Source organism: Hydra viridissima, unplaced genomic scaffold (genome assembly GCF_058129835.1).
Source record: "Hydra viridissima isolate aposymbiotic clone 2 unplaced genomic scaffold, HvirCarnegie_v1 scaffold_10, whole genome shotgun sequence".
Taxonomy (NCBI): Eukaryota; Metazoa; Cnidaria; class Hydrozoa; order Anthoathecata; family Hydridae; genus Hydra; species Hydra viridissima.
Genome location: NW_028324309.1, coordinates 13,546,773 through 13,556,754, shown reverse-complemented (window position 1 = coordinate 13,556,754; position 9,982 = coordinate 13,546,773). Strand labels below are relative to the sequence as shown.

Genomic DNA, 9,982 nt, shown 5'->3' with positions numbered 1-9,982 from the left:
TACTATACTCCTTTTTACATAATTTTATTCTTACATTTTTGATAGAAACGTCACTTTTGCATGAATGTCATATTTATAAATGTTGTTACAAAATAGCCGCGTCAAATTTTTAACGGGAAAAAGAAAATTACTACAGATTTTATAAAAGGTTAATTTTGCTGAAAATTCACGTTATACGTCCTTTTGAATAAAATGAAGAAAAGAAAACTGGTTTTAAATAACTCTGATGGGTTACAAACTGGAAAAATCATATTAACAATCTGATTACTTGTGTGCTTTAGAAACGATGAAAAGGTTTTTGCACTTTTGAGAATCAGACTGTACATTATTCGGAGCTCTGCACTAAGTTATTGATGTAAAGCTACTTGTGACATCTGGATATTTTTCTTTGTAAAAGGTGGTATTACAAAGGGCAACCTTGTAGTAAAAAAATAACAAAAAACACTAAAGTATTGTTAACAATCGATCAGTTATGAAAATTGTTCGCAAATTATCGACAAATCAGGAAGTTTGTTAGAATGCAAATCTTTGAATAGTGAAAAATCTTTGATTTAAAAATTAGCTCCTAAGTCAGCTTGTGCTTTGTATATAGTTAGTTTGAGTCCAGCTACAAAACGCAAGTTGATTTACTGATGTGTTTTTGTCTTTTAGTCTACCTGTCAAACGTTTTTAAACTATTAAGTTTTAGGTCGATTAAATTTGCTCCTAATACAACTGGTAATGTTTTTCAAAATTTTCAGAGCTACTGTCTTCCATTTAACGGGATGGAGAATTTACATGCACGCATTGATTTTTTAAAATGTAATCTATTTTAAAAAAAGTTTACTTTTTTTTTCAAAGAAATATTGTTTACTTCCTTACTTTAAAAATGGAAAAGAGATAACAACTCCAATCTAATATTCAAAAATGCTCCTATCCGAAATCGTGCAGCTTTATTTCCTAGAGTTATAAGTGCAATTTATTTAACATGAATTCACTATTTTTCAAAATAGTATCTGTTTTTGAGATCAATTAAGCTATAATTTTTACAATCAAGAAGTCTTAATGTTCCTTGGTTTTTTACTGTAGTCGAGTCATTCTATCTCTTTTTTTTTTTTTTTTTTTTTCTTTTTTATCTTTGTTTTGTTACTAATCTTTTTTGTAATTGTGTTTTTCGGACTTACCCACAATCCTTTTCCTTTAAATCGTTCTAATTGCTGTTTTTAAAAAATCAAGTTTTTCAAAAATAGCAAATTTTGAAATGTTTCAAACGTTTTCTATTTTTATGCTAGCTGTAATCAAGGTGGAATTTTCTGCTGTCATAAGATTGTAACCTTTCGGACTTTTTACTAAGTTTTTTCTGATTTGATTCCTTTAAAATGTGAGGTTTTAAGAAAATTAAAAATATCTTTCACCTAAAAAACAATTAACATACACTGAGGGAAGATTTTTTTTAAACAAGATGAATTTTTCAAAGTTTGAGATTCCCATGCATGATGTTGATTATTAAAAGTCATGTATTTATTTTTTGGTAGTGGGTTAGGTGAATGCATTCAGGCCGTCGGGGAAAGCGGCAAGGAAAAAATTTTAAGTACAGAAAAATATCAAATTACAAATTTAGTGACAAAATTCGTCAATGAAAAAGAAAGCGAAAACTTAGTAAAAATTGTATAAACTGGCTCCGCAACTAAAGGCAGGATGAAGTTTTCGGTTGTTAAAGCATAGAGTGCTGAGATTTGTATAAAAAACATAGCATCTCCAAATTATTTCCGAAATTCACATTGTTTGTTTTCAGTTAAATAATTCAAGCCGGACTTTTTTTTTATCTAAGTAAAAAAGCACTTATGATAACGAAAAATTCCTCTTTTTTTTTTGTTTATTTAAAGGGCCAATCATCTGTTCCCTTGTCATTGCGTCCTATGTAACAGCATATCATTTTTAAAAAAAACGATTTAAAAATAACTGATGTTCACTTGAATTTAATATTGTAAAAAACGGATAAACTTGTACGTGCTTCGGAAGCTGTATCGTTTATGCGACATTTCATTCGGTAAAATACCATCAATTAGCATCAGATTTTTAAAACGAACACGGTAATTAAGATTTTAATGCTCATAATGAATTTGGTGTACCCAACAAAAATTCGAGGAACAAAATACCTCTATCAAAAATTAAGTTAGGATGCTCTAAAATTTGTATAGAAAATGTTGGATAATAGGATAATGGTACTCCGTTTAAAATGATAAAAAATAATATTAAAAACATTTTCAAAAATGAATTTCTAAATAAATGAACATAGCTTAGAGTAATCCTTTGACTTTAAAAATAATTAAGTCTTAATAATTATCGGTCAATAAAACTTTTTTGAGATGGTTTTTAATCAATTTTTTTATTTTTATTTGTCACTTAAAAGCATATTTGGGTGTCGAAAGAAGTGTTTGTAATAGCATATGAATGATAACTTAAAAAGTAATGCAAAATATAAACAGTAAGATTTACAAATAAAAATAGATTAAAAAGGTCTGCACCATTTTGTTTTCATATTAAAGGGAGGGGTAAGTTTCTTCAGCAAAATATGAGGCAAACCACGCTAAAATATCCACTGTAAAATAATTTAAAAATTCTTGTTTTAGAAACATAAAAACCCTTGAGTAAATCTAAATCCTATGACAGTTTCTATTTATCTCCGGAAATGGTTCTTAAAAAGCAATTTCGTTAGAAATAATAATAACTGATATTGACAAAAAAAAAAAAGTAAAGTAACAATCAGAAAAATCAATTAAATATTAATTGCTTACAGTATGTTACAGAAATACCTCCGCTTTTTTAATTGTGAGGTTTCGATTTCCTTTGTGAAATTTATAAGATATCGCTTTTGCAAACTTGCGAATCTAAAGTATTTGCGAATTCGAACTTTTGTTATGAACTTTTGTTATGAATGGAAATATTTATACTTAATGTGCATTCTGGAAATCTGTAACGTTTGTTTCTTATCGGAGACAAATTATTCTTATTTTACGAAACTCCCTTTCGAGCAGTTTTTTCAGCATCGCTATCTGGTTTTTCTCTCAACAGCGTAAAGCGACGAAAAAAAAAATTATTTACACATATTTTTTTTTGATACTTTTGAAAAATAAATAACACTATTGCGTAATATTTTACAAAGTCGAAAGGAAAATTTGGAAGGAATGTGATACTGACATTGCAAATTTTTGAACGGAATTTTATTACGTCGTGTATTCTTCTTAAAACACTTTAGAAGTTTGTAGTTGGTGTTCTTTATTTTATCGGAAAAACTAAACACTGTTGCGAAGTAACTTAAAATCAAATATTTCTTTGCTATCCTAATTTTCTCCTAAAATCTTTGTAATCACAGATTTGCTGGTTTTCTATCTAAAACGGATTTTGCTATCTAAATCGAATTCATCTAAAATTGGACTAACAAAATCCGAGTCGCAAAAAAACAAATTTAGTTTAGGAGAGGCAAGTTTTTACTTTTCAGTTAAAAAAGAAATATTTTTTTACATAACAGTTAAAAATATATATTTAATCCAAACCACAGGAAAACTCGTATAAAACGCGTTTTATATGAACTCTAAACGCAAAAATCACCAAAATACTTGTGTTTTAGTTCTTCGTTGTGTCTTGAGGCGTGTCTTCGTAAATCGACCTTTCTATAAAAAGCTCTTCCACATATTTGACAAGAAAATGGTTTTACTCCTGTGTGCCGACGCAGATGTGTCAACATGTTCGAAGACTGACTAAAAAGTTTTCCGCAAATTGTACATTGGTGAGGTTTAGCTCCAGTGTGCATCATTTCGTGTTTTTTTAAGTCGGATTTTCGGAGGAATCTTTTCCCGCAATATGAACATTGGAATGGTTTTTCGTCAGTGTGTATCAACCTATGAGTTGTCAAACTCGACCAACGGTTAAATATTTTACCGCAATCTGTGCAGTTGAAAAAACTTTCGATAGTTTCAAGTCTTTTTGATTGAGATACTTTTGCGTTGTCTCGAATGAGCGGAGGTGGAGCCCCACATAAAAACAAACGATCTTCGTCGGTGTCAGAAAAAGTACTCGAGATATTTGATGATTCTCCTGCTGAATCTGAAAAAAAAAAAAAAAAAAAAAAATTCATAAAAAGATTTCGGCTCTTTTCGTATTTTAACGTATTTATCTTTTTTACTTTTTGTTGATATCTTACCAAGCGAATCGCGCCTTTCATTTAAAACCATATTTTTCTCATTTTGCTCATCATGATACCAATCAGTTCTCCTCAATAGAGGATATCTCTTGAGAAGGAATATTCGTGGCATTGATGTGGTTGCACAGAAACATTTGATAATGCCTTATTTACTGCCATTTATTTATATAAAAATGTTGCAAAAGAAACCGATTTCCGCCCACGAATTTTCAGCAATATTTGATTCGAATAATAGTCATGATTTGATAATTTCCGATAATATATTAGTTAAGAAAACCGGTTTTGAAGATTGAGAAAATTCAGATTTGCGTCATAGACTCTTATTTGTCTTAACTAAGCATGAAAAAATATTTCAAAATTGGCATATACATTTACGAAATCTGTTTTTTAAAATACTTTGCAAACTCGTAAAGAAATTAATGAATACTTTTAGAGCAAGGCTCGATATCCGAATATAGTGTATTGTGTTAATTTTAGCAAAAGTATGTCTCAGAAAAGTGCATTACACAAATTTACTGAAATACTTAGCCAAACAGCTCCATTCTTTGATGATAAATTATCACAACTTCCTTTTTTACAAGGGAAATATAGTTTGTTTGCCACGAAGCTGCCATAATGCCATTTTCTCTTATCAAATGGGTAAACTTTCTTTGCTATTATTCTTACTTATCGAAATATTAGGCGCATTTACAAAATTCAGCGACCAGAGGCTACAAGTTATTGAAACTTGCAATTGCTCTTGCAATATTGCAAACAAATTTAAAGATTACTTTAACTTGAACAGTTTAGTATAAGCAACTTTTGTACTTTTGCTCAATTATTATCAACTATGTCGATGTTTACTAAACTCTTCTTGTCTCTCATCCTTTGAGTAGAGTGATATTCTTTGTAGAAACCTCGGATATCTCTGGCAAGTGAGACATAAGCTCAAGAACAATTCCTTCAAAATTTAACAAAAGTAGCTTTGCTGTTGTAATTTAAGGTTTTAACAACTTTGAATTACATTAATGGCTATTAATTATAATCAAACTTGGCTTATAGAAGTACAATTGAATTGTAATTAAAAAACGAGCATTCAAATTTCTGTTTTAAAAAATGTTTAATTCGATGTCCTGTTAAATTATTCGGACGTAGTTAGAAATTTACTTTCAAATATTTGTGTTTATCAACATCTAATCGATGTTGATAATTCTTATTATCAATATCTAATCGATCATTCTTTTCAAGTTTTTTTATTTCTGAACGAATAACAATAAACAGGCTTTGCTAAACGTCAAAATTTTCCTCGCTGAATTAGTATCCGTTCCATGGGAAATGCAGAGTTTCGTGCCAATTTAAAGTTGTAAAATCTTTCCCTTTAATGTCAAGCATCCTTCCTTCAAAAGTGCTACCGGAGCTTAAGATGTTGTTGCTATGAGACGTCTTTGCTACTAGTTCAAATCAGGCCTAGATTTTTTTAATCAAATATTGCTTAACAAAAAGTTAGTGTTGAAATAATATATATAAAATGATACAATTTTTCGCCCTATACCCACTTGGAACGTGTATCTGTACAAGGAATTGCTTCGACAATAATAAAAAAAGATCTTAACTGAGTGGCCTCTTAAGGTACTTTTTAATAAGAAAAAGCTTAAACTAACTGGTAAATATTTAAACGAAAAATAAAAGACCATTCGAAATTCTTTTTTAGAGGGAGCAAGGAGGGGGTAGGGGTGGGGGTGGGAGGGAAAAAGTGATTCTTGTTAATACAGATTGCTTAGATTTCGTTGATATTACTAGCATCATAGGATCAATTTCTTTGGTGAAGTTCGATTAGCATCATAGGATCAATTTCTATAGTAAAAATCAAAACTTATCGAAGTCTGAGCAGCTAGGAATAAAATTTTATTCCGAATTATTTGTTATATTTGTTAAATTCTATTGATTTCTTCGTCGGTTTTAATAAAAATATCACACTAATGGACCGCTGGATGGTTAGCGAATCATCATGTATATCATTTTAAGGTTTGGGGTTTGGTTTTTATACTGAATTTAAAATTTTTATACTTAGATATATAAAGTATAAAGATTCTATTAAAAAATTTGCGGTACCTCGCATACCTTCTATTATTTTGTTTCAACTCATCAATAAATTGTGCAATGCTGCTATTCAATTAAATCCGTCAAACTTTTTTTTTTTTTAAATAAGAAATTTATTTATAGAATATAAATTAATCACGCCTTAAAACGTTGCTATTTTATGTGAACGTGCGTGCTACTATACTTTAATCAGTGACACTTGGATGGAAGATATCAAATTTTCATGCATATTTACACCGCCGGATATCTCACTTTAGGGAGCAAAGTAGGGTAGTTTTAGGTAAAGTTTTAATTTTTATCAATGGTCATACTCTCCACGAGAGAGTAACTTCAATCAGATTTTTCCTGCGTGTTTAACATTTTTATCATAAAGTGTACAAAGCGAAAAACTGGAAGTATAAATAGTTCAAAATGAAAAACTGCGAGTATAAATTGTTCTGCATAAATAAAATAATTATGCGTGTCTTTGAGAAGTTGGACCAATTTAAAAAGAACATAAATTTTACTGCCTTCTGCAGGATAAGGAATACTATTAACACGACTGTCATTTGTGTTATTATATAACTAAAAATGAAAAAGTTAGAAGATTAATTTGTCAGAAATTACGGACGGACACGAAAACTTTCTAACTACTTTCTAAACTACTAACTGCAAATATACTTCGTCCATCAACATTACTTCTATGTTATTATTTTTTTTGGCTTAATAACAAATTGATTGATTTTAGTGGTTCCATTCCTCTAAGCATGGGAATTTCGGCCTTCGAAATCGACGAAATTAAACGAAATTCGTGTTTCAATTTCGGATCGAAATTGAGAACGAAATTTCGATTTTTTGGATTGTTTAATTTCGCGAAAAAATTTCGTATAATTTCGGGTCATTGAAAGTAACGAAATTGACACGAAATTAAACATAAGTTTTAATTTCGAAATTCGTGAATTTGTAATGTTTAAAAATTTCGTCTTTCGAAATTCAATATAAATTTCGATACGAAATTGAAACACGAATTTCGTTTAATTTCGTCGATTTCGAAGGCCGAAATTCCCATGCTTACATTCCTCCCTTTGTTCATAAATCTAAATAGCATTAAAGGAAACTGTTCTAATAAGAAACTGTTCTAATAAGAAACTGAATGTTTGTGCGTATAACGTAGAATAAGAGTAAAAGATGTGATGAAACATTTTAAAAAGATGTGATGAAGCATTTTAGCGATCGATTGGTTTTTGTATTAAGTTTCATAAACTCCTGTTGTTTTTTTTATTAACTACAACTTTTTTTAACATAATTCTTATAGAATACTAGATACAGGGAAATTCTTTACTGCACTTTTTTATTTCAATACACAGCCACTGTTAAGAAACCAAAAATCATGGCGCGTCAAAATGTTTAGCAAGAATTTTTACTGGGTTGTTATGGTTTGCGATTGATAAACACTTCCAACTGTTTAAGTAACACTGGATTGTTTTCTTTAAACCCAAAAATTGGATGCGGTTTAAGGGATAAAATCTGTTTCTCTCCTTTTATAACTAGTTTTATGAAAACTGACAGAACCTATGTTAACCGCATTAACTTCAATTTATAGACGTGAGGGTAAAATGAATACTTTAAATAGCTTTTCTCTGAAAAGTGAAATCTCACGGCCGTCTAGGAGGAGGGAGGAGGGAGAGCTATTTCGGAAAGTAAACAAAAACGCACTCATAAACAAAATATATTTAAAAATAACAAAAACAGCAATTATAACCATATTAAAATAATAATTCTAAAAATATATTTAAGTGGCTAAACTGGCACTTTTTAAATTAGTCACGTTGCTTGATTATTGAAAAAATGACGAAATTTTTGGCATCTTTATAGAAATTTTTTTTTTCTGATAAATTTTTTTTTTAAAGCGCCACTGAACTAAACTCTCTTTTTTTCGTTCGTATTTTTAACAATTTGCTTAACTCATAATCACAACCAGAAAAAAATTCTCCCACACTTCTTTACCGTCGGGTTTGATGTATTTTTCAGTTCTTACTTGCGATTTCTAATTTATGAAGTAAAAAAAAAAAGCACTAATTTTTGTACGTATTTATACGAAATATTTAGTAACTTTTATTTCTCAAGTTTTGAAGTATTCTTTAATTATGCCGGTTAGCGTAAGTAAAAACTGGTACTTTAGAGTTGAAGGGAGGTTTCTGTTGTGTTGCTTGATCGATAAAACGGCCTTCTCAGCGTTAAGGTGCTTTTTAAGAAATTGCTGTGAGTCGGCTATTAATTTAAAGAAATGAGATATTTCCGGAAAAAATCTGGTCTGCATGATATACCATCAAATAGTTAATAGAAAAGAAATGTTTGCGCGAGGCTCTCAGTGCGATCGCAAATAAACCTTTAAAATTTAAAACAAATAAAACATCAATACTTTTATGATACTGCCTTATATGTACTTCCCTTATGTTATGTAATTTATTTTAACTTTACTATTATATTATAAAATTATATTAAAAAAATTACCAAACTAAATATCTTTAAATTTCATTTTTTTTTTTCAATTTAAGATAAATTTAATTGAAGCCTAGAATGTATTTCAATATTGTATTTACTATTACTTTATTTACATATCAAAACGTAACATCAAATAGTATTGAATATTTTATTTACATATCAAACTGTAACATCAAATAGTATTGAAAAAATAAATCAAGACGAGGTAGTTGATGCAGTGTAAGAATGCCTCGGGAGCGAACTGTATTTGTGCAGCAACAAACAACTTGTTTCAGTACAGTACAGTCAAGTACAGTACCCAAGTTGTTTTTCCGCGCATCGGATTTTCTTGTCAAGAGAGAATTGTAAAATATGATAATAAGCAACCCTTTGAACAGTAGTGGTAACCTCAGACTAAGGGAGGTGAATGCATAAAAATAAATAAATAATTTAAACTCCTAATACTTTTTAAAATTTGTTTTTTACTAAATTTATTTTTAAAATTATTTTTATTAAAGCAAATACATATCAATATATACTTTAACAATTCAGACCCATTTATAACATATTTTATAAATAAAATATAATTCTACAAAACACAATAATTGCTATCAACACAAATACTTTTATTTAACGAAATCCCAAAAACCAGATAATCATTTTGATGAGAAAAACCAATAATTTTCAATTACAAGGGAAAGGTAAAATGCAGTACAAATGGTTCCTGAAAATATGTGTTTAACACTTATTTTTACTCTCTCCCATGATTTTCAATGGCTAAGCAACAAAGTTTTTTAAAAAATGAGAAAGTAATTTTGAAAATAAATTGATGAATTAAAATATGATTTTGTATTTCCCTTGGCTTTGAGTCTTGAGTCACTTTTAGATTTGACATAAAATTTGTTGCATTTTTTATTTTAGAGGTAAAACTTTTAAAATCTTTTCAAAAATACTATTTTTTTTTCTTGCTATTAATTTCATCTTTAACTTTTATTCTAAATGAAGATTTATGAAGGTTATTTTATAAGCAGATTTCTTCCCAATACTTTTAAGAACTACTAAATTCCACACCAACTTCTGCTTCACACCAATAAACATTTGGTTCAATAAAAAAAAATCAACTAGTTTTCCTAGCACTCCTAGCAAGCAAACAAAGTTGAAACAACGTTGAAATAACATTGATCAACGTCGATCAACGTTATTTCAACGTTGTTTCAACGTTGTTTGCTTGCTTGGTTGCGTGATATTCGTTTGGCC

General features: G+C 29.2%; 1 protein-coding gene across 1 annotated transcript; it reads right to left on the bottom strand.

Moving 5' to 3' along the window:
• Positions 1-3,437: 3,437 nt before the first annotated feature.
• Positions 3,438-4,341, bottom strand: LOC145181593 (uncharacterized). Its single transcript, XM_080056720.2, has 2 exons — positions 4,184-4,341; positions 3,438-4,086 (listed from the first exon to the last, which is right to left on the bottom strand). The coding sequence occupies exons 1-2, from the start codon at positions 4,293-4,295 to the stop codon at positions 3,575-3,577; spliced, it is 624 nt and encodes a 207-aa protein (XP_079912846.2). The 5' UTR covers positions 4,296-4,341; the 3' UTR covers positions 3,438-3,574.
• Between the last annotated feature and the right edge of the window lie 5,641 nt (positions 4,342-9,982).

Bases quoted from the DNA above. Each gene is read 5' to 3' on its own strand.
- LOC145181593 (XM_080056720.2), bottom strand. From the start codon at position 4,295: ATGCCACGAATATTCCTTCTCAAGAGATATCCTCTATTGAGGAGAACT. The intron at 4,087-4,183 runs GTAAGATATCAA...TTTTTTTTTCAG, and splicing joins TGAAAGGCGCGATTCGCTTG to ATTCAGCAGGAGAATCATCA.